A 27,990-nucleotide genomic window follows, 5' to 3' on the forward strand; every position below is an offset into this window, starting at 1 on the left:
TAGTTGTTCCCAACTTTTGACAAGATGTGAGAACAGCATGTAGGTGTCCAGCACAATTTTACTATCATGCCTGTTTAATGAAAAATTGCTGGCTGTGATTACCTTGCCGAGCAAACAAAAGATCCCAAAATGAACAAACAAACTTTGCAATTCCCTCCCCCCCCCCCCCCCGGCGATGACGGTAGACACTACCCCGTAGTCAAAATACAACCAAACATTTAGAGGGAGGGGGACCATAATTATTTACGGTCGATCTTCAAAAGAAGCAATCTGAAAATATTTGGATAATCCTGATATCGTCCTTGTGTGGTTCATTGGTTTCCACGACTTATAGAATCTGCTATCTTGGACCCCATCTCCCACTTTTCCAAAACAAAACCCCTCATGCTAATCAATATTGCTTCTACTTGAACCCTCAATCTTCCTTCATTCTGTGTTTATCTAATCAAATCAAATGGCTTCTTTGTCCAGATTTATTGTAAAAGATTGTAAATTGTACGCACTTCACAGACCAAGTTATGCTCCAAGGACTCCCACCCATTTTAGTATGTGGAATCTTACTTGTTTAGTGTTCTGTTCATTATTTAGTTGCAATTTTGCTACTGTTGAGTATTGATACGACTGTTGATTTTGGCATTAACTTGAAACTTTCTTTTATTAATTATATTGAATGTCCATTTTAAGGTATAAGAAGTGGACATGAGACTGGAAGATGTAATTTGTTCATTCAAAATAAGCACCAAATTTCAGATGTTGCTTTCCCAGTTCAATCCTCATTTATTGGAATCACTTCACTGCGGTTAGTGCTTGAATCAAAGCTCCTTGTTTATTCTTTTGTTCATTTGGAGTTCCAAAAGCTTTTTGGTCCATTAGGAATTCAAAAATATCTTGCAAGGCAGCAACAAATGTGTCTGGAGACTTACCAAGCAGCTCTTCCAGTGGAATGAGCCAATATGAAAAAATAATTGAGACTTTGACCACTCTTTTTCCTCTCTGGGTATATTCTTTTTTCTCCATTTTAAAGTAAATATTTATATTTTTTTAATATATCATTTTTGTTAGCAGCCTTTTCATAGTACAGACCGTTTTTTGAAATTGTGCAGCTACTCTACTCAATGTTTGCAGGTTATATTAGGTACAATCCTTGGCATCTATAAACCTGCCACGGTAAATTTAATTGTTTTTCTTTACAATTCCATTTATGATAAATGAATAATTTCAACTGATAGGACATGAGAATCTTACAGGTCACTTGGTTGGAAACAGACCTGTTCACTCTTGGTTTGGGATTTCTAATGCTTTCGATGGGCTTGACACTAACATTTGAGGACTTCCGACGATGTTTAAGGAACCCGTGGACTGTAAATAACAACTTGTTCATGCTCCCTACTATTTCTTTCTTATTAAGTACCAGCAGACACCAATGGTTGCTTGCTTTGCAGGTTGGTGTTGGATTTCTGGCTCAGTACTTCATCAAACCACTTTTAGGCTTTGCAATAGCAATGGTATGTCTTCTCTTACTTCAATGGGTTACTCATTTTGTCTACGGATGATTTAAATCAAGTTGAAGTCGTAATAAAATTTGTATAATACACCTTATATCAAAAAAATAAAAAAAGGATAATACATCACTATTGAATGTTGTTTCCAAAATGTGTATATACTTATGTTCTGACTTGGTGAGACTCATACTCTTTGACCCGAACAAAACCACTTTAGGGCAGTGAATGAAGATCAACTCCATTACACTGGAATTATCTTATGTGAGCCAATAGAAGGCATAAAAAAGCCCGAATAGTCTACGTTAGAAATATTTACTACCTTATTATTCTTCGTGGCCTCGATATTAACATGTAAGTTAGTTAAACATAAGGGAAACTTCATCAATAATATATGTACCTCAACAGACTCAATAGAGAAGCATAAGAAAGTTTGATTAATAAATTACTCATATGAGTTGTATCTTTTTGATGACACCTAACCCAACCCGCTAGGTAAGTCAAGTAACATTCAACACAACTCATATGAGAATTGTATGCGGTAAAACCGGGTGCCCGATTTCCCCGTCATTAGGTCGCCTCGCGGACATGCTTCTCGAGGTTCGAAGCCGAGGTCGAGATCCACCCTCGGGAGCCGTCGGGTTCCGGTCCCGCGGGCAGTGCGTACTAACGGCTATAACTGGGGAGAGGGGAGTTCCCAAGGCACGATTGACAGAGCTTAATGCTATCTAGCTGTCACATCCCTCTACCTTTATGATTAATGCATTCTGTACTATGTTGGGATTTCCCCTCCTATATAAGGGGGATCCTTGGCACTTTGTAAACTCTATTGCTCCAACTATTCTACATGAAATATACAAGAACTCTTCTTTTCTCTCTAATATATTCTCCTGATACTATTGCTATTGCTTACCACTTTCATACTTGTTCTTCATTTATTGCTTGTTATTGGCCATAAAGAGCCTCCTTTAATTATATCCTAACTGTTTGCCCCTTCCCGATTATCCCCGATAGCTCGAGCCCGAGCCCAGGCATCGACCTCGAGGCCCCTCATCGGTTAGTCCGAGGCCCGGACAGCTAACCCCTTGGTTTGATTATAACTCTATTTTAGCTCGTATTTCATATTTTATCTTCACATATCTAGCATCAACTGTTTTAACAGCTAGCATAAAAATAGACCACGTATTTTTAGGGTCCCATCAACAAATTTAATTGTTATTACCATTTTCACGGTAAACAGTTTGGCGCCCACCGTGGGGCTAAAAATAATAGTGATTATTTTTTTGCTGGTTTCATTACACAACGCAAGTTGCCTTTCACACTTTTTCTTATCCAAGATCTTCGATTTCAGGACAAAATGTCTGGTTCGGCGAACAGACAATCCACCCGTTGGCGGCGTAATTAGACAATCCATAAAAACCACAAAATTAACTAACAATGAAGCCGAGTACGAGGCTATGATTGCAGGTTTAGAACTGGCCAAAAGCTTGGGAGCCGAGACCGTCGAGGCGAAATGCGATTCGCTCCTCGTAGTAAGCCAGGTGAATGGGAGCTACGAAGCTCAAAAAGACAGGATGCAGAGGTACTTGGACAAAATCCAAATCGCACTGCGTCGCTTCAAAGAATGGACCTTAGTCCATATACCTCGAGAGCAGAACAGCGAGGCCGATGCCCTCGCAAATCTAGGATCTTCAGTTGAAGAAGAGGACCTACTCCCCAGGGCTGTTGTCCAATTGTTTAAATCAATGGTCGAGAAAGGTCACACAGAGATTAATTCCACCAGTCTAACATGGGATTGGAGAAATAAGTATATTGATTATTTAAAAGACGGGAAGTTGCCCGCAGATCCAAAAGAATCGAGGGCCCTGCGAACCAAAGCAACCCCGTTCTCGCTCGACGAAAATGAGACTGTATAGGAGAACTTTCGATGGCCCCCTGGCGGTATGCCTAGGGCCAGGTGACACAGATTATGTACTCCGAGAAATTCACGAGGGTACTTGTGGAAATCATTCCGGCGCCGACTCCTTAGTCTGGAAGGTGATGAAAGCAGGCTACTATTGGGACAACATGGAAAAAGACACCAAAGAATTCGTCCGAAAGTGCGACAAATGCCAGAGATTCGCTCCCATGATTCACCAACCCGGAGGGCAACTACACTTCATTTTACCACCATGGCCGTTCATGAAATGGGGAATGGACATCGTTGGCCCTTTGCCGACGGCACCAGGTAAAGCTAGATTCATTTTATTTGTGACTGACTACTTTTCGAAATGGGTGGAAGCGCAGACCTTCGAAAAAATAAGAGAAAAAAAAGTTATCAATTTCATATGGGATCACATCATATGCCGATTCGGAATCCCATCCGAAATAATGTGCGATAACGGGAGGCAGTGCATCGGGGGCAAGGTAACACAGTTCCTTGAAGATCACAAAATCAAGAGAATCCTGTCGACGCCTTACCATCCATGTGCAAATGGCCAGGCCGAATCCACAAATAAAACCATAATTCAGAACCTAAAAAAAAACTGGAGAGCGCCAAGGGAAAATGGAGAGAAACGCTACCCGAGGTGCTATGGGCATATCTAACAACTTCAAAATCAAGCACCGGGGAAACACCTTTCTCTCTAGCATATGGCGCTGAGGCTTTGATACCAGTGGAAGTCGGGGAGCCGAGCGCCAGATTCCAGCACACTAATGAGGGCTCGAACAACGAGGCCATGACAACAGCCCTCGAACTACTGGATGAAAAACGAGAAGCCTCGCTGATCCAGATGGCCGCCCAGAAGCAGAGGATCGAAAGATATTATAACAGGAGAACAAATCTCCGGTATTTTGGGATCGGGGACTTAGTCCTAAGGAAGGTCACTCTCAACACCCGAAACCCTAATAAAGGGAAGCTGGGCCAGAACTGAGAAGGACCATACCGTGTCCTCGGAATAGCCGACAAGGGATCTTATAAGCTCGGCACCATGGAGGGCGAACAACTTCCGAGCAATTGGAATATATCGATGCTAAAACGGTATTACTGCTAGGGCATCCGATCGAAAAATTCCGTAAATACCCTCGAGCAAGCGTTGCATTCTTTTCCTTCGACCATATTTTGTCCCAAAGAGGGTTTTAACGGCAAGGTTTTTAACGAGGCAACACCTACATCCTATCTAAGAGGAATACAACAAGCGTTCGAGGCTTCCTTTGCAATCAACCCCGAACCCCTGGAAAGGTCACCCACTCGGAAGAACCGAGGAGCGCCAAACAGGATTCAAATAGGAAAATGATGTACCGGGCCAAACGGTCGAATGAACCGTGCTCGTATGAGTCGGATCCACGACAACAAAACGACATGTACTTGTGCCAAGCAATCAGAGAATGTCTTTTGCCAAAGCACCTCATACTCCAAAGAAAACTCAACGTTTTCTCAACAAAGATTCCTCCACCAAAAGTGCCCCAAGTACTTGGAGATTGGCGTCAATAACTCGGCACCTGCATGACCTCAAGGTCGGAATCTCCGAAATCGTAAGCCCTCGATGAGGCAATTCCGAGCTCACGAGTAACGGCTCCCGAGCCAAAGCAAACTCGATGGCTCGGAGACTGTCACCAATCGCCATTCGTTAAAAAAAACCCGAGGCCGTAAGACCCCAAGCGGGCAAACTCGGTCTAAAAAAAAACTCGTACCGAGTATCAACAACTACACCTGTAAGACCTTAGCGGCGTGGAAAAACCTGTAAGACCTCAACGACATGAAAAAACTGTAAGACCTCAACAATATGAAAAAACTGGAAGACCTCAACGACATGAAAAAGTTGTAAGACCTCTACGACATGAAAAAACTGTAAGACTTCCGCGACATGAAAATACTGTAAGACCTCAAGCAAGACATGAATCATACTTGTGCCAAGTATCAACAAAACTGTAACACCTCAAAAGGCATGGAAATTTTGTAAGACCTTACTACAGGCATAAACTAAATCTCGAAGTTTAGGCTACATGTTGCATTTGTAAGACTCCCGAAAGGGCATACCCTCGATGTAGACGCCTAAACTACTACACTCGGGATCAAAACATGGCTCCGGCCAAACACAAATGACTACAATCATACGACTGTACCAGCCGAATTAACGCGACTTGGGAACGCTCAACCGTCGCTACAAAATAATAGGCCATTACTTCAAATCTATTTCGAAAAGAACCGGTTAAATAGGCTACCCTCGACAGGCAAAAGAGCTTCGACCATGTCAGCTCCAAATCACAAGGCTTTGAGCTACTCAGCCTACGAGCCAAACCTTCCAAGGTGCTCAAACATCGCCGCAAACGACTTGAAATCGAGGTTCTTCCCGAACCGACGACGGGTCAAGCAAAATCATTTCAAAAAAGTCCTTAACGAGAGGAAAACAAAGCCTACATATGCCTAAGGGCAAAACGTAAGAGCTATTGTCGCCAACCTAATGAGCCCTAGGGCCACACACACCAAAAGGTCGCAACGACCAAAAGCGTAAGAGCCACTGTCGCCAGCTTAAAGTTTGAAAGCTTGAGGGTCAAAATGAGCTCGAGTCGTAACTCGATTCGGAGACGAGACCCAAAATAATTAACTATACACGCCTAAGGGCAAAGCGTAAGAGCTGTTGTCGCCAGCCACGCAAATACAAACTTGAAGGCCAATTGTGCTCGAGTCGAAATTCGACTCGGAGACTGAACCCAAAATAGTTAAAATACAAATGCCCAAGAGCAAAGTGCAAGAGCCATTGTCGCCCGCCCATGCAAATACAGAAGCTTGAGGGTTGAATGAGCTCGAGTCGAAGCCCGACTCGGAGACTAAACCCAAAACAGTTAAGAGAAGCATAAGAGCTCTAACGCCAGCTAATACTAAAGGTCGCATCGACCAGGCACGTAAAAGCCCCCGAGCCTGCCTAACGAGCCCCAGGGTCGTATCACGAATCTAAAGATTCTTGCCAACTCTAAAAACAAGAGCACCCGGCCGAATTCCGGACAAAAAGGGGAGGGGAAGAAGCAAAGCCACAGGATTTACTTTATACATATGCCAGTATGAAAGTACTATATACAAACAGGAAAATCAACAGGATCCTAATCCATTGTCGAGCCTACATTCTCAATGGCTCCCTAAGGGTTGCACCCTCTCCGGGGATCCACCCTCATTTTTAGCATCATCCGAGCTGCCATCCGGCACACCTCCAACAGTCTGCTTTCGAAGATTCGGCCAAGCACGATTCACAGCTCGAGGTAAATTCGGGCTAGCCTCCTCTGACGCCCTCTCAACGCGAGCATTTGCGACAATAGCTTCCTCCCCGTGCAAGGATACAAACGCCTCGGCTTCGGCTTTGATCTGAGATAGTGCAGCCACTAGCTTGGAATGGAAACCTCTATACTTGTCACTCTCCTCCTTCGCATCTTGGAGCTGACGCTCGACTAAGGTTACCTTCCCCTGGAGGGTGTCCCTCTCTGAAGTCATTTCCCTTATATAACGACTGAGCTTGGAAATTTCAGCATCTCTATCCCGAAGCTCCTCTGTCAGCAGGGCGTTTTCCTTCTCAAACTGCACAAATCAGGCCCGAGATGTTAAAAGCAATAGAATCTCGCAATGATTCAGATAATAGTAAACGGGGGATGAGTAACCTGCTCGGTAAGATAGGCTTTCTCACGCTCGTGACGGTTCACCTTATCCTGGTACTGGGTGAAAGCTTGGCTGTAAAGCGCTTTAGCCTGAAGCAACAAAAAAGGACAAGTTAGAAAAACAAAGATCGGAGCAGCCCAGAGCGGCGGACGGGGTTAGCAAAAATTACCCGCCCGCAAAGTCTGCCCATCTCGCCAAAAACAAATGAAGCATCAACCTCGGGACTTCCCTCGAGAACGGTCGGCGATCTTTCAAGCGCATCTCCGCCTTTGACTGGTGCCCCTGCATCAGAAGGCTCTTCACGCGGGGCATCTTGCACTCCATGAGGCGGTAATCAGGCTCCGGTTCGGAAGCCCCCGTCCCACGGCCCAAGGATCGGCCGAGTCTATACACTCCTCAGGGCCGTTGGGAAGTTACTTTCCTCCTCTCCTTCAACTCGAAGGTTTCCCGCCGTCTCCAGGGTCAGAGCTGCTGGGTCGACCTTGGGTCCTTCCGCCTTAACCCTCTTGAACTCCGGCGGCCCGACCAACGGACCCCCCTGCCTTCCCTTCTTCTCGCCAGGCAATAGGGCGTCCCCATCAACGGGTGATGCCTCCTTCGTCAAAAGGACTTCCCCCAGACCTACACAAATGCAGAAGTTGAACACAAAGAATGAACAACGCTACTAGTAGCGATTTGCATCAAAAGATGCGGATGCAGCAAGGTTCGGAGCTTACCATGATCTTTGGCTTCCTACCGGGCTCGGGATAAATCTCGCCACACTCGTTCGGCATACGGGCAAATCGAGTATAAGCGGCTGACCCAATCCTGGAGGTCCGAAACCGCATCGGGGTAGGTTGCTACGGCTAAAAAAATGTGAGAAATAGAGTTAGATGCTTGGAGAAATATTGTCAAGGAGAAGCGAAGGAAGATCCGACAACACGTTTACTTACGCTCAGCGTTCCACCGCTCAGGGAACGATATCTTTTCTCCCAGGATCAGGTCAAAAGTCCTCACTCGGACGAATCGACTTGCCCATCCCTCGTTCCCGAGCTCCTCGGTGCAGGCAAAAGGGGACCTCGGGGCTTGACAGCGGAGTTTGATTAGGCCCCCGCAGAGGAGACGGGGACTATACATCCTGATCAGATGGTTGAGGGGAAGGGCATCTCCTCTATCATGTTTGTGTAATGCCTGATCATATAAACAACGCGCCAGAACGAAGGATGAATTTGACCAAGGGTTACCTGATAACGTCGACAGAAGTCGAGAATTACGGGGTTGATCGGGGGCGAGGATGGCCCCAAGGTGAATGGATAGGTATACACACTCAGAAAGCCGGCTTTATGAGTCGTAATATCTTCTTCCCGAGCAGGAATCTCCACAAGCACGGTATCCCCCAACAGCAGTCAGCCCTAACTCTCCCGACGTCTCTTACTGAGCTGATATATAGAGTCACGGGCTCGCGACGCTCTAGCTTCGAGTAAGGTCTCTCGACCTTGAAATCGGAGGTCATCGCAAAAGATCCTGGGATGCATTCCTCAACACGAGGAGGTGTGGCCACTTCACCTTGAGAAAGAAGCGAAGAGGATGAGCCCGCAACCTCCTGGGAAGCAGAGGTGGAAGTTTTCGCCATCCCTAGAAGATTCTGGAGGAAGAAAAAGAGTTGCGTTCCTGAGAGAGAACGAGAGCAAAGGAAGAACGAACCTTTTCAGGGATTTGGGCACGCAATGGGTTATAGAAAAGAAGAAGGGGAGTATTTATAAAAGCACCGTGCGTGCATTGAAGGAGGCCAAGAGGCAGCCAACTGCCATAGTCAATGCGGGGACCTGCAGGAGCAGCATGCGTATCGTATCTTGGCATCTTGTGGCCATTGCCGACTGCAAGAATATCGAAGGAGGAAGAAATTCAAGGTCGTTTCTTATCATTTTCACTCTAAGAAACGCGGAGACTATCTGTATGCGGTAAAACCGGGGGCCCGATTTCCCCGTCATTAGGTCGCCTCGCGGACATGCTTCTCGGGGTTCAAAGCCGAGGTCGAGATCCACCCTCAGGAGCCGTCGGGTTCCGGTCCCGGGGGCAGTGCGTACTAACGGCTATAGCAGGGGAAAGGGGAGTTCCAAGGCACGCAGCTGATATTGACAATGCCTAATGCTATCTAGCTGTTCCATCCCTCTACCTTTATGATTAATGCATTCTGTACTATGTTGGGATTTTCTCTCCTATATAAGAGGGATCCTTGGCACTTTGTAAACTCTGTTGCTCCAACTATTCTACATGAAATATACAAGAACTCTTCTTTTCTCTCTAATATATTCTCCTAATACTATTGCTATTGCTTACCACTTTCATACTTGTTCTTCATTTATTGCTTGTTATTGGCCATAAAGAGCCTCCTTTAATTATATCCTAACTGTTTGCCCCTTCCCGATTATCCCCGATAGCTCGAGCCCGAGCCCAGGCATCGACCTCGAGGCCCCTCATCGGTTAGTCCGAGGCCCGGACAGCTAACCCCTTGGTTTGATTATAACTCTATTTTAGCTCGTATTTCATATTTTATCTTCACATATCTAGCATCAACTGCTTTAACAACTAGCATAAAAGTAGATCACGTATTTTTAGGGTCCCATCAACAAATTTAATTGTTATTACCATTTTCACGGTAAACAAGAATAATTAAGAGTAAATGAGTAAAATGACTAAATTTTCTTTACAAACTCCCAAGAATTGGTAGTACAAGTGATGAGCTTGTAAGACTTAGAATTTACAAAGTTGGTATGAAATAAATACATCATCTTTGAAATACGCATAAACAGAATTTCAAACACTAAAGCTACCAAGGACAAGTGGCAGCTAGCACCGGAACGCAGGTACATCTTCAATGCCAGCTCCCGCCATACACAACAACATCAGCTATAAGATCTGCACTCAAGGTGCAGAAGCGTAGTATGAGTACAACCGACCTCATGTACTCAATAAGTAACAAACCTAACCTCAGGTTGAAAGCAGTGACGAGCTCGGAATAAAAGGTCAGAGTCCAACATCAATAGCCAATGACAATTCATAATAACATAAAATACACAACAATAGTGAATGACTTAAGAGATGCTATGCTCGATTTATTTACAGTTACGGAAATGTAAACATGCTTTTCAAGTATAACAGTTAAAGTTCAAATCTTTCACTAAAATCAATTAAACATGAGTTTATCGAAAGAACTGTGTTTTTCCCAATTACAACATCAGATAAGCCCTTTTTGTTTACCAATTATCATGCGGAAAATACTTCTCTATGCCTACATGGCAAGTATACATGTCAAGAAATCAGCTTTCATAGTGGAATCATTAAGTACATACAATCTTAGCACACTCTAGGTGCTCGGCTCAAATGCCCCAAACAATATCACCGTGGATCCATCAAAATAATCACACTTAGCACTGTACGGGTGCCTGGCATAACTGCCCATCATCGAGCACCACGTGTATGTGACATTGTGCCTGCCCCACTGCTGGCATGTCAGATTCCGGAGGGGCGGATCCTACCCAAGCGCTAATCATAATCATATAGCCCAATAGTGAGGCCTGGTGCATGCGTCGCCCCAAAATAATAACATTTAGCCCAATATGGGTCTGGCATATGTGTCACCTCATAATCAATATCAAATCGACTCCATGGCCCAAACTTAGTCATTTACCGTTCAAGTCTCAGATAAACATATCTCACGATACTTTTTTTATCAGTGTTACACATAGGAGGCATCTAACATGTGAGGAATCAAATAAGAAGTACTGAGACAGAGATATCATACACGGATATAGCATCATGACTGAGAACATGTAAACAAATAAGGCAAATAGCTTAGAAACGTTTGGAATAGCCGTATCAAGACTCAAACAAATAGCACATCGCCTAGACAAAATGTCTAACATGAATCACAGTTCAAAGAACCGAACAAGTAGAGAAACCACAGGTATAATAAGGTATGATAGCAAAACAATTCCGGCAATAGTCTAAATGCCACCTTAAATTAGGAACACACCGGTGCACGTACACATGCTCGTCACCTAGTGCATATGTCAGCCCAATAGTTTTCATATAACATAGTTTCTAGGGTTAAATACCCTCAAATCCAAGTTTAGATATGTTACCTCAAACATGCCAAATCTAATACCGAGCAAGCCAAACAACACTTTGGAAACGCCTTCCCACTCAAATCAACCTTCAAACGACTCAAAACTAGCCAAAAACAACTCAAAAATGTCAAATAAGCTATAAAAAACAAACCTCAAGTGATAAAAGGTCGAATCTTTAGTCAAATACTCAAAGTCAACCAAAAAGTCAAACTCGGGCCTGCACCTCGGAACTCGACAGAACTCGCAAATTCCGACAACCCATTCGAATACGAGTTCAACCATACTAATTTCATTCAAATCTGACTCTGAATCGATGTTGAAAACTTAGTAATTCACTTTAGAAAAGTTTAGACAAAAACCCCCAATTTCTCTTTCAAATTAATAAGCGAAATGCCAAAATCGAAGATAGAATCATGGAATGTAATCAAAACCGTGTTAAAAATACTTACCCCAATCCATGTGGTGAAAATCGCCTCCAAAATTGTCCAAATCTGAGCTCGATAACTCAAAATATAATAAAATGACCAAAACCTTCGAAATAAAGTACTTATAGATCTGCCCCAGATATACTCTTCGCGAACACGGAAGAAACATCGCGTTCACGATGAACAAAAATGCATTGCCGCAAAATGGCTTACGCGTTCGTGACACTTCCTATGCGAACGCGATGCCCACAGACACCACACAACGCTAACGCAACTCGCGTCTCGAGGATGCGAAGAAGGGTTCTCCAGCTCTCAGCTTACCAGTGCGAACATGACTTCGGAAACGCGTACGCGAAGCTCAAGTTGCACAGTCTGTAGGCATCTTAACACTTGCGAATGTGAAGAGATAAAACATTCCAACCTAAATTCCTCTATGCGATCGCGAGCCTAGCTCCGCGATCGCGATGCTCTGCAGATACACCGGCAATCAACAACACAAAATCCACCCGAAATGGTCCGAACCACCCCGAAACTCACCCGAGCCACGTGAGGCCCTGTCCAAACATGCCAACAAGTTCCAAAACATAACACAGACCTACTCAGAGTCTCAAATTACACATAACAACATCAAAACCACGAATCACACCTCAAATCAAGCTCAATGAACTTTCGGACTTTAAACTTCCAAAACTCGTGCCGAACCATATCAAATCAACCCGGAGTGACCTTAAATTTTGCACACAAGTTCCAAATGACATAATGAACCTATTCCAACCCCCGAAACAACAATCCGAACTCGATATCATCAAAGTCAACTCCTGGTCAAACCTATGAACTTTCCAAACCTTCAAATTGCCAATTTTCGCCAATTATACTCAAAACCTTCTAGAAACATCCAAATGCAAATCCGGGCATACGCCCAAGTCCAAAGTCACCATCCGGACCTAACAGAATCATCAAAACTCCGATCCGGGGTCAAATACACAAAAATCAAACTTGATTAATTCTTCTAACTTAATGCTTCTAAGATGAGAATCATTCTTCCAAATCAATCCCGAATCACCCGAAAACCAAAATCGACGATACTCACAAGTTATATTACACCATATGAAGCTACTCATGACCTCAAACCACCGAACTGGATGCAAATGCTAAAAACGAGCGGTCGGGTCGTTACATTTTATCCTTTGAAGAATGGCCATATCTGCTTCATTTTTTTATTTTTCAATTCATGATTCTAAAGTATTTTAGTCCTCTCTTATTTTTGCTATCATTGTTTACTTTAGCTGAGAGGAGCCTTGGAATAATGGTAAAGTTATCTTTGTGTGACTTATTGTTGATTAACATGATTCAAGGAGACTTGATTTAGGAGTGTTGATTAGCATAATTTCAGGAGATTTGATTATATTTAGGAGATCTGATCTGATTTGATTTGATTTGATAGCTGGATTAATTGTATAGATTTATTTTATTTCCTTAATTAGCATTAGGAGCTTTGTATAAATTCCTTGCTCATGGGACGTAAATATACACAGAAATACAAGAAGCCTTTTCTTCTTCTTAAAATCTACATGTTATCAGAGCCATTGCTGCTTTTTTTAGGTGATTTATCTCCCTCGCAGCACTAGGGTTCCTTTTTTATCAAAGAGGTCGAGTTTTCTCTCTCTTGTTGGTTGTACGCAACACAAAATCCTTCTGATTTTCTTCTGATTAGGCTGAAGTATGGAGACATTCAAGGAGACGGTTTCTAGAGAAATTTTATCTTCGGATGAAATTTAGCTTCTCCATCGCCTCCTAACCAAACTCGACTCCGCTAACGTTGCCATATCCAATCATGTGTAATCAGGTACTGCCTTTGCTGATAACCTTAATTCTTGGATTGTCGATTCTGGTGCAAATAAACACATGACAGGCTCTTTTAAAGGCATTCCTAACTATTCTTCGTCTCCCAAAGGAGATAATGTTAAAATAGCCAATGGTTCTTTAACATCTATCTTTGGAACAGGTTCTGTCATTTGTACTCCTAATATTAAACTATCATCCGTGCTCTATGTCCCTGAGTTCCCTATCAATCTTTTATCTGTTAGTGCCATCACCAAAGCTCTAAACTGTAAAATCGAGTTCTTTCCCGATTATTATATTTTTCAGGATCGTCAAACAGGGAAAAGGATTGGCAGTGATAGATTGCGCGATGACTTGTATATATTAGATGGGATTCAAAACTCGGGTCAAGCCTTTTTTAGGGAAAGTAAGGATGTCAACCAAGAAAAATACAACGGCATAGACGGTTAGGACACCCATCATTCTTTGTTTTGAAGAAGTTATATCCCGATTTGTTTTCAAGGACTCGATTTAAATCTTTGTTCTGTGATGCGTGTGAATATGCCTAGCATATTAGAAACTCTTATCCTATGAGTGATAATAGAAGCATAACTCCGTTTATGACTATTCATTCTGATGTATGGGGTCCTACCCAAACTGTTTCTTTGTCTGGTAGTCGATGGTTTGTTACTTTTATTGATTGCTGCACTAGGGTGACTTGGGTATATTTGTTAAAAGCCAAAAGTGAAGTTTTCTCTTGTTTTCAGTCATTTCATAAGATGATTTGTACTCAGTTTGATGCCAAAATAAAAATCTTGAGAACTGACAATGGCAGCTAATACATGGATAAAAAATTTGGTTCTTATTTGGAGTCCAACGGGATAGTCCATCAGACTAGTTGTCCTTACACTAGTGCACATAATGGGGTCGCTGAAAGAAGAAATAGGCATCTGTTAGAAGTAGCAACATCTCTTATGTTCACCATGCATCTACCGAAACCTTACTGGGGATGTTATTCTAGCGGCTGCCTATCTTATCAACAGAATGCCACTTAAACCCCTCAATTTTTATAGTCCCTGGAAACTTTAAAGGGTAAGAATGAATATACTGTTCCTCCAAAGGTGTTTGGGTGTGTTTGCTTTGTCCACAATAGAAATTCTGGGAAACTTGATCCTAGAGCTATAAAGTGTGTTTTTATTGGGTATTCTCCCACACAGAAAGGTTACAAATGTTATCATCCTCCCTCTAGGAGATCTTTTGTTAGCATGAATGTTACCTTTCGAGAATCTGAGCCCTATTTTAGTATTACCTCATCACCTCTTCAGGGGGAGAGCAGTAAGGAGGAAGAGGTGATTCTACCTAGTTCCATTACTGGACCTCTTGATGACATTGTCACAGGGGAAAGTGAAATTGGAGAAAGAATTCAGGGAGAGACTATTAGGCGTTTGGATAAGCCTGATTTGAAGACTTACTCAAGGATTAATAGAGCAGAAGAAGCCATCATGCAATCTACCGAAGCTGAACCTTCTTCTACTGGTGAGTTATCTACATTTCCTAATGAGTTAGATGAACCTATTGCTCTCAGAAAAGGAGTCAGATCTTGCACCACCAAACACCCTTTATTTAATTTTGTCTTTTATAATTCTTTGTCTCCCCCCATAGAGCCTTTGCCTTGTCTATTTCTTCTTGTGTCTATTCCCCAGAATTAGAGGGAAGCTTTTGCAGATCCTAAATGGAAGCAAGCTATGATTGAAGAAATGAAGGCCTTGTCAAAAAATGAGACATGGGAACTTGTCACTTCACCACCAAACAAGAAGTTAGTTGGCTGCAAATGGGCCTTTACTGTAAAGCACAAAGCTGATGTCTCAATTGAAAGATTCAAAGCAAGATTGGCGGCTAAGGAATTCACTCAGACTTATGGAGTGGATTATCAAGAGACATTTGCCCTTGTTGCTAAGATGAACACTATTAGAATTCTTTTATCTTGTGCAGCTAATCTTGATTGAGACTTGCAACGGTTTGATGTGAAGAATGTATTTCTTCACGGAGACTTAGAAAAAGAGGTGTATATGGAGATTCCTCCTGGATTGATACTGCACAGAGTCAAGGAAAGGTATGCAGATTGAAGAAAGCCTTATACGGACTGAAGCAATCCCCCAGAGCTTGATTTGACAGATTCAGCAAAGCAATGATCTCCTTCGGTTACCAACAAAGCAATGTTGATCACACCCTTTTCATAAGACATCAAACGGGTAAACTCACTATTCTCTTAGTTTATGTTGATGACGTAGTAATGTCAGGAGATGACAAAGAGGAGATGTCTCGATTGAAGAAGTTGTTGGCACATGGATTTGAGATAAAAAATCTAGGAAAATTGTAGTACTTCTTGGGAATTGAGGTTGCTAGATCTAAAAGAGGAATCTTTATTTCTCAAAGGAAGTATATTCTGGATCTTTTGAAAGAAACTGGTATGACAGGTTGCAGACCCGCAGAATCGCCCATTGAAAGCAATCACAAGTTACAAAGCGGAGTTGGAGAATCAGTTGATAAGGAGAGATATCAGAGGCTGGTTGGAAGACTCATTTATCTCTCCCACACTAGACCAGACGTAGCCTATTCAGTTAGCCTGGTGAGTCAGTTCATGCATGATCCCCGAGATCCTCATATGTAAGTTGTCTTTCACATTTTGCGGTATTTGAAATCTGCTCCAAGGAAAGGTCTACTTTTCTCCAAACATGATCACCTCCAAATAGAAGCCTTTACAGGCGCGGATTGGGCTGGATCTCTAGAAGACAAAAGATAAGCATCCGATTACTGTACGCTCGTAGGGAGAAACTTGGTTACTTGGAGAAGCAAGAAGAAAAATGTAGTTGCTAGATCAAGTGCGGAGGCAGAATATAGAGCTATGGCCCAGGGTGTTTGCGAACTGCTTTGGCTACAAAAGCTACTACAGGAATTGAGACTGTATGAAAAGGAAAACTTTCCTTGTATTGTGACAATAAAGCTGCCATCAATATAGCTTATAATCCAGTCCAGCATGACCGAACAAAGCATGTGGAAATTGATCGACACTTCATCAAAGAAAAAGTTACAACTGGTGTCTTGAGTTTGTTTCATGTGCCATCGAAAAAACAACTAGCTGATGTGTTTACCAAAGGTCTCAACAAGTGAACTTTCCATACTTTGAGTTGCAAGTTGGGCATGTGCGACATCTTTGCACCAACTTGAGGGGGAGTGTAGATTAGCATGATTCGAGGAGATTTGATTTAGGAGTGTCGATTATCATGATTTCAGGAGATTTGATTATATTTAGGAGATCTGATTTTATTCTGATTTTATTTGATTTGATTTAATAGCTGGATTGATTGTATAAATTTATTTTATTTCCTTAATTAGAATTAGGAGCTTTGTATAAATTCCCTTGCTCATGGGATGTAAATATACACAGAAATACAAGAAGCCTTTTCTTCTTCTCAAAATCTACACTTATAGGTCACAAGTTTGAGCTGTGGAAGCAGTCACTAATGCTTGTATTAGTGTAGGCTGTCTACATCATACACCTTGAGATGCGGCCATTTCCTGGACCTTCGTGAACACAGATGCCTTGTGCACCAGGATTGTTTGCTTTATCCCTATTTGAAGGGGAGCCTTGGCGAAATGGTAAAGTTGTCTTATTGTGTGACCTATAGGTCACGGGTTTGAGCCGTGGAATCCGACCTGATGCTTGCATTAGGTTAGGCTGCCTAGGTCCTTCCCCGAGCTCTGCGTAAACGCGGGATGCTTTGTGCGCCGGGCTGCCCTGTTTGCTTTATCCCTTTTTTTGAATTTTCTGTTAAAGCTAGTTCTATTAGGATCACACTACGTTCTACTATCTATAATTTGATACTGCTTCTGTTGCCGGAGAGAAATTATTTAACCTCTAGAACCATTTTTTGATATCTGTATTTAAGTTTAACCTTACTAGTTGAGCATGTTGATGCTGTTATTCTCTCTGGTTGTGTTTTTTGTTCCTTGGCAAGACTTACTCTTGGTGCTGCTTTCTAAGATTACTTTTGTCAGCTAATACTAATTGTTTTCTTCCTCCAATTGGTATGATTTGTAGGTTCTAAAGTTGTCTGCCCCACTTGCAACTGGTCTTATCTTGGTGTCATGCTGTCCTGGAGGTCAGGCGTCAAATGTGGCAACATATATCTCAAAGGGGAATGTAGCACTTTCTGTTCTTATGACTACGTAAGCAGAGATTGTGAATGTAGATTTAATGTAGTCCCTGGGAAGTTTTTATTGTCAATAAGATTTGCTATGATCATGCAAGCTATTTTTTTTATAGATGTTAGCGGCTCTCAATGCCCAATATAGAAACTAAAGTATGACTAACTTATAATGCAGTAGAAGCCACCATAGAGGTCGAAGTTAGGCAAGTTCAAGACTGCAATTTTCTGTGCTTAGTAAAATTCATGGCTACTAAGTTAGATGCTAAACCCAGGTTACCAAGTTAGATGCTAAACCCTCACCAAATTGGAAATTTATCCTGTATTGCAAATGAACTTGCCTAAGAAAAAGTTGTAGTGGGCAACTACTTTGCTTTAAGATATTTCAAGTTGGGATAGTCAATACAGTTCCTGAGGTCTTTAAGAAAGCAGTGCACCTACACTTTGACTAAAAAAGGCAGCCCGGTACACAAAGCATCCCCCCGTTCACACAGGGTTCGGGGAAGGGCCGCACCCCAAGGGGTATGATGTAGATAACTTACCTTATTGCAAGTATTAGTGGCTGCTTCCACTGCTTAAATCTGTGACCTATAGGTCACACGAAGATAACTTTGCCGTTGCTCCAAAGGTTCCCTTTTGCACCTACACTTTGACTATTTTTTAAATTCATTTAAAATGAAATATTTATATAATGATGATCCACCTTTTTGCTTTGTATCCAAGTGTTGAGCCCATTTAAACCTAATATTGACTTAATTTGGTTTTTAAAAAAGACAAGGGACATGTTAAAACTAAGTTGATCTGAAATTTTGTTTGCCAATGCAATCTACATTATATCAAATTGTTGCTTTTGAGTGGTTTCTCCTCCCTATTGATAGGAGGCCATTAAACCAGGTTAAAATTTCTTTAAACTTAAGACAAAGATTATCTAGCTTACAACCATTATAATTAATTGAGAAATGACTCAAAATTCCTATGTTCCTGTAAAGTTCTTCGATTATTTCATAAAGTAGTTATTCATTGTGCGCTCCTGAATAGTTGCATGTCTTGTGACATTGGAGATACATGTTGAGGTGCTCTGTTGCTAAGTTGCTCGGATTCTTTACTTTCGTTGTCGCACCCATATCGACACAACGTGGGTGTGGGTGTAAGTGTGAGTGTTGGATTCGCACTGGATCTAAGTCAATCGATTTTGGATGATTTTATCAAGATGGATGGAGAAATTTGGGACAGATATTAAGATTTTTGAAATCAAAACAAAAGGTAGGGTGAAATTGAAGAAAATGGAATTACTTTCTATATAGAAATTTATATGTCAGTCCTTTTCTTTTATCTCCTTCTCGGATTCTCCTCTTGATTAATATTTCTCCTCCTCGAAATAACTTGTTAGTCTTCCACATAATGTCTCATAACTTAGACATATTTTATAATTCTATTTTAAGATACTTTAGCCGAATCCCTGCACCCGTATTCATACGTGGATTCGTACCCCCGAATCTTAAAATTTAGATAATGAAGGATCCGACCTTTAGATCCTCGTTCGGACACCCGCACCAGAGTTCGAGCAACATATCTCTGTTGTGCACATTGTGGCCATAAATGCTCATGAGGGTGAGGGCGTGTTTGTGGTATCTGGCAAATGCCTGAGCTGATTGTTAGCCGATCAATGAACTTAGTGTTTTTTTCTGAACATTTTTCGTTGCTGTAGAGGATAGAGATCTGCAATGCATGATTAGCAGGACAATGATTGCAGCAAGGTGGTAGTTCCACCCATGGAGATGTAGCCCTTTAGAGTTTTTTTTTGTAATCAATAAATCAAAAAATTAAACTAAGGGTTGCATTTCCAGAAAACTACTGCCTTACTACAATGGTTGTCTTGGTACTATTAATAGAGAGTGCAATGGATAAAAACGAGAACTTGTTACTATGCTGACAGTGGTCTCCTTTGTTTGGTCTAGGATGATTTCTAGCAGATGAAAATTCATTACGGGAAAATGAATGACTGCATGTGAACTTTCAATTGCTTACTTTAGCTTCCTTGGTAATGATGCCATAGTTTTTTAAGCCTGTAGAAAGTGATGGCTGTTAAGGAGAAAACAGACCTATGCTATTGCTCAGTGCAAAATTAGGTTCACCTAAACAAGAAATTTGTCATTGGCATATAAAAAAATTGTGGACAACTAATAAGCTAATGACCAGAAACTTTCTTAGAGAAGTTGGTGGAGTAAGTGTTTCTATGGCATCATTGCAGGTGTTCAACTATTGGAGCTATTGTGATGACACCGCTGCTTACTAAGCTTCTTGCTGGTCAGCTTGTCCCAGTTGATGCTGCTGTAAGTTGACCTGTGCTGATGTGTTCAATATTTGTTGATGTATGCAAATCAGTGACATTTATCAAAGTTTATCCCCTAAATGCATGAATACAATGGAGAATTTCTGAAATATGCCTTGCACAAGCACCAAAACATTTTCTGGACTCGTCACCAGGCTAATTTGGAGCCTAACAGCGTCAAAGTATGGCTGTTTAAAGTTAGATAAGCTGATAGCTCTCTTAAACTTAGGCAATTACATTCTAAGTTTTTGGGGTTTGCTCAGATAAAGACTTTCTTCCAATCAATCATCTTCCATTCACTTTACAGGGTCTTGCTATAAGCACCTTTCAGGTTGTGCTAGTGCCAACAATTATTGGAGGTAACTGGATATTTTAATACTTTCCATCTTTTTTAACAGTCTAACACAATGGAAATATGTATTTATGCTGAGCTTGCTTTCCTAGAGTTTCAAATAAGATATGCCTATATTAATTCAAGTTTACTTTGTTTTGCAGTTCTATCAAATGAGTTCTTTCCTAAATTTACCTCAAAAATCATCACCATTACACCTTTAATTGGAGTTATTTTAACCACTCTTCTTTGTGCAAGCCCGGTAAGCTTGCATAATTTACTGGCTAGTTTTAGTTGAAGGCATAGTAATGTTCCTTTTCTCTCGCAGATACTATGCTAACCCAGTTTCTATATTTTTTTTCTGAAGATCGGGCAAGTGGCAGATGTGCTGAAAACTCAGGGTGCACAGTTACTCCTCCCAGTGGCAGCCTTGCACGCTGCAGCATTTTTTCTGGGCTACTGGCTTTCAAAATTTTCATTTGGTGAATCAACTTCCAGAACCATTTCCATAGAATGTGGAATGCAGGTAGTTATCTTCTGTACTTCTCAGCATAGCGATGAACTAATCTCTGTAGCGACTCTAATACCTTATACCTGTCTTGTCTTTCCTTTTCTTTTGCTTCATATAAGTCCAGATATACTTTCCGTACTATCTTCAATTCCTCTGGTTGAGCTCCATACATCAGCATATTAAGAAGCATATCTGATGGGTGTCCGATAGTGAAAATGACAAGTCATGCAAAATGCTAATATTTAGTATTTCACTATTTCCAGAGGTGGAAAATTGTCTTGTTTTTTGTCCCATTGAAGCATCATTAATCTGTGGTAGTTAGCAATATAAGATTCTGCTGCTGCTACTTCTTACGCACTCGCTTTCCTTCCCGGGGGGGGGGGGACTTTGTGACCCACCATAGGGGTCGTGATGACACCTATTCTCTAAAACTTGGTAAGCCGATCTCTTACAACAGTTAAATCTATAAAGACATGGTATAACGAAACAAGATTTAGTATATATGCGAAAATAAAAGTGATACAAGCCAACACGACGATAATCACAACATATTCCCTGAACTAGGTAGTACAGAGTCATGAGCTCTAACTGAATACATAAAAATATCTCAAAATATAATACTGTTCGTATAGAGAATTGGCAGTATAAATGTAAGGAAAGGACTCCAAGGGACTGCGACGATCAAAGCAGTTCTACCTTGAATCCTCACGATCAATGAAGCTCTCATTGCCTGGGTCCGCTACCTCCAACACCTGGATCTGTACAAAAAATGTGCAGAAGTATAGTATGATTACAATTAACGGAAGTCATTTTGGTGAACCCTAGAGAAATCAAACTAGAGTGAGAAATATGTAACTCTTTTCTTATTTATGTGCTCAGAGTTCTGCACTCGGATTTTTGCTTGCCCAGAAGCATTTCACGAACCCTCTTGTTGCTGTACCTTCTGCTGTTAGCGTGGTCTGCATGGCGGTAGGACCCTGTGCCCATATATTTTCCTTATACATATTTATACCCTACATTTCTTGTCTAATGTACTCCTATTGTAATTCTTTTGGATGTTCTCTCATCATTACCATGTTTCACAGCTTGGTGGAAGTGCTCTAGCTGTGTACTGGAGGAACCAGCCAATTCCTGTTGATGACAAGGATGATTTTAAGGAGTAGGACCTCCGCTGTATCCTTGTTAGTTTGTTAGATAAAGTTAAAAGCTCAATCATGTCTATTATGCAAAGGCATGGGTGGGTAGCTTGCATTTCTTGGCTGAAGCTGTAGCGGAAGCTAAATTTTGGACCTTGGAAAGTTCTCCAATTTAATATGTTAGAAGCATAGCACTAGAGAGCCTTCCAAAATATTTTAAATATGTATTGGGCTACCCATGGCATTGTAAGCAAAATTTAGAAGAATGTTAAACTAGGAAATTTCAAGTAGGACTCTTGGTTTACTGCATCTATTTATTGGAATAGATAAGATTATGTTGGATGAAGGACACGAGCTTGAATTAAAAATGTTGAGCAAGGGGGTAAAGTGTAGTTATACTGTTATGGCTTGTTTGGCCAAGTTTTTGGGAGGCTATAAGTGTTTTTTCCTTTAAAAAAGGCTATTTTAAAAAGTTGGAGGTATTTGGTCAAGCTTTTAAGAGAGAGAAAAAAGTGCTTTTTAGGAGAAGCAAATTGTTTTTTAGAAGCTGAAAAAAGCAGCTTATCCTCGGAAGCAAAAAATTGTTTTTACCTCTTCGCGAATTTACCTTTGGCAAAAACTTTTGAAATACCTAAATAATCCTTCTTACTTTACTCTAATGTTTATGCTATTCTAATTGCAATCCTTGGGAACTCTCCTCGTGGATAAATATTTCTTCTTATCTTTAGAGTAAATTTTTAGTATATAGTGATTTTTTGGGGTGAATTTATTTTATATTTCATGTTTTGATATATTTAAATTATCTTGAATGAGTAAAAGCACTTTTCAACTTTATTTTCATACTAGTGAAATTACTTCGCGCTTCGTGCGATCATGAAGAAATCATAAGTTTACGAAATAATTGAGACAAAAATTTAGTCGAGATATCGACAAAATCCTTATGTGTATGCATACAAAATTAATTTTATATTGTGATTAAACCATAGATTTATATATTTTTCCAAATAAATTTAACATTCTTCATTTTATCAATTTCACATAAACATAATGAGCATATGCAACCACATTATAAGTATATAACATAAACTGGATTCGATAAAAATTTAAGATGATAGTGCTCGTCATGATCCATTTTCAAAATTGGCCATCCTATGTTTGATCTTCCGAAAGGCCCTATATGTTTGTAATTTGTTCTAGAAAAAAGTTTCGAAAAACCTTAATATTTTTTATTAGAGTACTTTCTAAAAAAACATGATACTAAATCCTTGAATAAAATCTAAACTTTTTATACGATTATTAGTTATTTAAAAGTAATACAAGTTAAGCTACTACAACAAACAAAATCTCTTGTAATTCCACTTATAATTCAGAAGCAAAAAGTATTTAGAACAATTCACATCTTTGAATAGAAGGAGTCATAGTTTTGTTGACAATTCATCATTTCAATGTCTCTGTTAATAATATATTACCGCATGAAAAATCAAAGAACTTCGCAAGACATGAGTTCTTGTGCATGTTGGATTATATGTACCTATATATATCTGAATCTTGTCTGAGAATTCAATTAATTAACTGAAAAAAGTCTTTGCTGATCATTACTTATCTCGTGCGTGAATATGCAGAGGAAAGAATGTAAGAAGTAAAAAATCACTATTGGAATGTCTATTGCAGTATATGATGTCTTGGCAAGTAGACATCTTTCTGTCTATTTCAATTTCCTAGAAGCTTGTTGATCCCTTTGGAATTGGTTCAAAATCAAAATGCGTTGAGCCAAAATTCAATCAATGGAGGAAAAAATGACGATATTATGGACTCAAACGGATCCATCCACGGCTTAAATATTTGCTCGAGCTCTCAGAAAATATCACTGCAAATATTGGAGTGCTGCTACATGTTAGATAACTTTAAAGAATATAAAATGCTTGTCGAGTTCTGAACTGTCAGTGCAATTGTGCAAATATGAACTGCATATACAGTTACCGATTTAGTAACTCTACACAATAAGATATTATGTTTTTCCTTTTCTTTCGCACAGAAGAACCCAATATGCGCCCTGTTTAAGAGTTAAGTAATCCACATGAATATTTTGTTGTATATATATATATATACACACTTTTGTATGCACAAATCACCCTAACAATTGTAATGTTTGCACAAGAAGGATGAAAAGGAGAAAATAGTGTCATACCTTTCATCTTGATTAGTTGATCTATCTTCTCTCTTCATACATGTGGTGCCCACGGTACATTACTTTCCATGCGATCTGCAGTAAGAAATTCAAGTAGGCAAACACAAGGAAACTTCATCTATTAAAAAAGAACTGATTATAAGAGTAAATACAATTCATAAACCATATCAACAATATAAAAAAAATAGAAGTCAACAATATCTTGAAACAAATGCAATGAAAAATCAAATGTTTGGTAAAAATTAGAGACCAACCAGAAGCAGCGCAAGCCAATTACGTGTCATGTTCCAAGTCTTCTGAGGATCGGAGCGAATATGCAAACAAATAAAGATAGTATAGGAGTAATAGTGAAGTGATGGGGAGGATTTTTCTAGAGGGGAAACGCAAAGGAAAAGAAGGAAAAAATAGAGTAATTTCAGGGGAGGAGGTAAATAATGGAGTACTACTTAATAATGAGAAGTTTTAAAGAAGCAGGAAAACAGAGGGATATTAGGATGCTTTTGAAAGAGTGCTTTATCTTTTCATTTATATTTAGTAAAGAGATGCAATTAAACATTAATTATTTGGATGAATTGAAAACGTGAAGGTTCTAATTTGGAACAGGTGATGTTCTGTGATTTTTGAAACGGTGCTTTTCCTGTTTCATTCTTTATTAAAGAGACATAAATTAAACCTTAATTATTTGGATTTAGTAATTGAGTATTGTGTTAAAATGAGAGAAGAAATTCAAAAAATTGAGAAATTAGATAAATACATTTCCAACTCTATGGGAGGTGCCACATCACTCCTCTAAGTCCCTCAATTATATTTATAAATAGATATAGATTTTACTTAACAAAAATAAAAAACTTAATTATAATCTTTCATAATAAATATTTTAAATTATTTATCTACTTAAATACTTGATTATTTAAGCAAAATTTTTCATATCCTTGGTCGTAATTGACACTCAAAAGCGACTTTTGATAATTTTGGCCAAACATAAATAGCCACTCGAAGGTGCTTTTTAATTGATTAGCCAAACATAAATTGCTTCTCTCATACATGCATGAAATGCAACACCACCGGCAAAAGAGGCGTTTGTACCAAATAATATACCGAATATGTAAGGCATGATAAGAACACAAGTAAAGACAACAATGTAAAGGAGAGTCTAGAAGGATCAATATTTAACTCTAGATTGCCACTAAGGGCCATGATACACTTTTCAATTTTATTTTCATATTTTACTTAATAAAAATGAAAAACTTAATTATAATCTTTCATAATAAATATTTTAAATCATTTATCTACTTAAATACTATTGATTATTTAAGCAAAATTTTTCATATCCTTAGTCGTAATTGACACAAAAAAGCGACTTTTGATAATTTCGACCAAACATAAATAGCCGCTCGAAAGTGCTTTTAATGGATTAGCCAAACACAAATTGTTTCTCTCCTACATGCATGAAATGCAACACCACCGGCAAAAGAGATATTAGTGTGTAAGGCATGATAAGAACATAGGTAAAAACAACAATGTAAAGCAGAGTCGAGAAGGATCAACATTTAACTCTGGATTGCCACTAAGGGCCATGATATGCATAGATATACCATATACGCTTATTTAATGCCAACAAGAGGCATATACCATACATACGCGCATAAAGCGCCATTGGACCCCTGTGGTCGTGGTCGTCGTGGTCGTCGTCATAATAATAATAATAATAATAATAATAATAATAACCAACTGATCAGTGGTGCTATGTACATACATACGCATATATAATGCCATCGAGATATATTCATATGTATATATGCATGAAGACCATTAAGATACATTATGAGCATGTCAGAGTGACATGAAGTCGTTATACCTCCGACTATCCTTATGTGGCTAACATGAAATTATAGTTTCCATCATCAACCAACAAGAACCAGACATAAAGTACTTATGAAATATAGACATGAAAAATGAGCATTTTAATTTTTATTACTAAGAATAGAGCCATTATTGGAAGGAACGTGTTGGCCCAAGTAAAGGTGAAGTTTTGAAGATTGACAAAGGAACTCAGACATGGACCAAGTCCATCTTGTGAAGCACAATTGTGATCAACCCAAACATGTGAGATGCACGTGCAGAAGATAAACCTGACTTATCAGAAGTAATATCTCCTAATCATGATCGAAAAGGTTGCATATTGGATAAGGAGAAAGACTCCTTACACAAAGAGAACACGGTTTAGGAAAATGATAGAGTTAGATTATGAGATCAACTAGAACTCTTCCACCATGGAAGAGTAGCATATGTATCCTAGTAAATCTCTAATTGCTAACTCCTTAAATATAAGTGTTGTTCTCTTTTATAGGTAATGCACATAAGCAGAAGTTAAACGTGAATTGAGAGCGAAATAGCAAGGCAATTTATGTGTGATTCAAGCGTGCAATCCTGAAGCTACTTGAACCAGATAGAAGAACTAGTTCCAAGTGTCTATCTTTTATTCTAGTTCAATTGTAGTGGGTGATTTTACATTGTACCTTTCAGCTTATTTAGAAGCAATTGTATTAGGTATGTAGAGTTTTCAAGTTAGAGTTAACTTGAAGTTGTCGCAACTGTTGAGGCTGTGTGCCACAACGGGATTAGAGTTAATCCTAGGTTTACAAAAGAGTTTTTGTAAATACAGATTTTGGCTTAGTGATTTTAGTGAAGAGTTTGGGAAAATCCTGTAGGAAGGTAGGTCGTGGTTTTTTCATCTTTTGAGCCAGGTGTTTTCCACGTAAAATCTCTGTGTTCTTTATTTTCTATATTTATTATTTCGCAACAGTAGTAGTTGGAACACATACAAGAACCAGGTCCTTCTATAATCAAGTTAAGCAAAAATTGAGTACCACATAAATCACCCCCCTCTTGTGTGGTATTGAAGTATAAAACATCAATTGATATCAGAGCGAGTTATCCTTGAAAAGGCTAACACCTTAGGAACAAATCAAGATGATTGCAGCACCTGGAAACTGGGAAGGACAATCTACTGCTAGGCCTCCACTCTTTAATGGCCAGTACTATTCCCGGTGGAAGAACAAGATGAGAGACCACATCATAGAAGAAGACTATGGACTCCGGGACCTTGTTACTGATGGTCCTCTGGCTACTACAAAGAAGAATGCTGAAGGAGTGGACGTGCCAAAGATGAGAGCTGACTGTACTGCTGATGATTTGAAGAAATGGGAAAAGAATGCCAAGGCCAAGAAATGACTTATGTGTGGACCAAGTCCAGACGAGTACAACAGAATTCAAAGTTGTATCACTGCTAAGGAGATCTGAGACACTCTACAAGTGGCCCATGAAGGAACTCCTCAAGTAAAGAGATCAAGAGGAACACTGTTATATTCTCAATATGAGAATTTCACCATGAAGGAAGGAGAAATCATCCAAGAGATGTACACAAGGTTTACAACACTAACAAATGAACTTAAGTCTCTTGGAAGAATTATCCTTGAAGAAGACAAGGTTGAGAAAATCTTGATAAGGGTCTTGCTAGTAACTTGGGAAAGCAAAATCACGGCTATTCAGGAATCAAAGAACATTGCTACTCTCAAGTTGGATGAGCTTATTGGAAATCTCACTGCCTATGAACTGAGAAGGCAAACCATGAAGATGGATGCACCCAAGAAGGAAAGAAGCCTGGCTCTCAAAATAGCTAAAAGTGTAGACTTAGAGGATGATGAAATGGCTATGATCACAAGGGATATCAAGAAGTACCTAATAAGAGGAAATGGTTCTTCAAGAGGTGCAACCTTCAACAAACCAAGGGCTCCTGAAAAA

The 27,990-nt window shown here is 40.0% G+C and overlaps 2 protein-coding genes and 1 long non-coding RNA gene across 4 annotated transcripts; 2 read left to right on the plus strand and 1 right to left on the minus strand.

Moving 5' to 3' along the window:
• The first annotated feature begins 31 nt into the window (after window positions 1–31).
• Window positions 32–22,344, plus strand: LOC104246302 (sodium/pyruvate cotransporter BASS2, chloroplastic). Its single transcript, XM_009802099.2, has 13 exons — window positions 32–545; window positions 685–799; window positions 874–997; window positions 1,126–1,167; window positions 1,248–1,361; window positions 1,443–1,505; window positions 17,583–17,710; window positions 19,940–20,021; window positions 20,328–20,379; window positions 20,516–20,613; window positions 20,719–20,877; window positions 21,742–21,831; window positions 21,948–22,344. Exons 1-13 carry the CDS (start codon window positions 455–457, stop codon window positions 22,023–22,025), a joined length of 1,236 nt encoding a protein of 411 aa, XP_009800401.1. The 5' UTR covers window positions 32–454; the 3' UTR covers window positions 22,026–22,344.
• On the plus strand, window positions 1,513–17,574 carry LOC138876975 (uncharacterized mitochondrial protein AtMg00820-like). Its single transcript, XM_070156282.1, has 2 exons — window positions 1,513–15,016; window positions 15,206–17,574. The coding sequence occupies exons 1-2, from the start codon at window positions 14,746–14,748 to the stop codon at window positions 15,484–15,486; spliced, it is 552 nt and encodes a 183-aa protein (XP_070012383.1). The 5' UTR covers window positions 1,513–14,745; the 3' UTR covers window positions 15,487–17,574.
• On the minus strand, window positions 21,536–24,651 carry LOC104246303 (uncharacterized). 2 transcript variants are annotated; one of them, XR_715933.2, is made up of 3 exons: window positions 24,441–24,651; window positions 24,187–24,261; window positions 21,536–21,620 (listed from the first exon to the last, which is right to left on the minus strand). It is a non-coding gene; the product is annotated as an uncharacterized lncRNA (long non-coding RNA). The 2 variants fall into 2 exon arrangements; XR_715932.2 differs by lacking the exon at window positions 21,536–21,620 and adding an exon at window positions 23,470–23,865.
• Between the last annotated feature and the right edge of the window lie 3,339 nt (window positions 24,652–27,990).

Source organism: Nicotiana sylvestris, chromosome 9 (genome assembly GCF_000393655.2).
Source record: "Nicotiana sylvestris chromosome 9, ASM39365v2, whole genome shotgun sequence".
In the NCBI taxonomy this organism is placed as follows: Eukaryota; Viridiplantae; Streptophyta; class Magnoliopsida; order Solanales; family Solanaceae; genus Nicotiana; species Nicotiana sylvestris.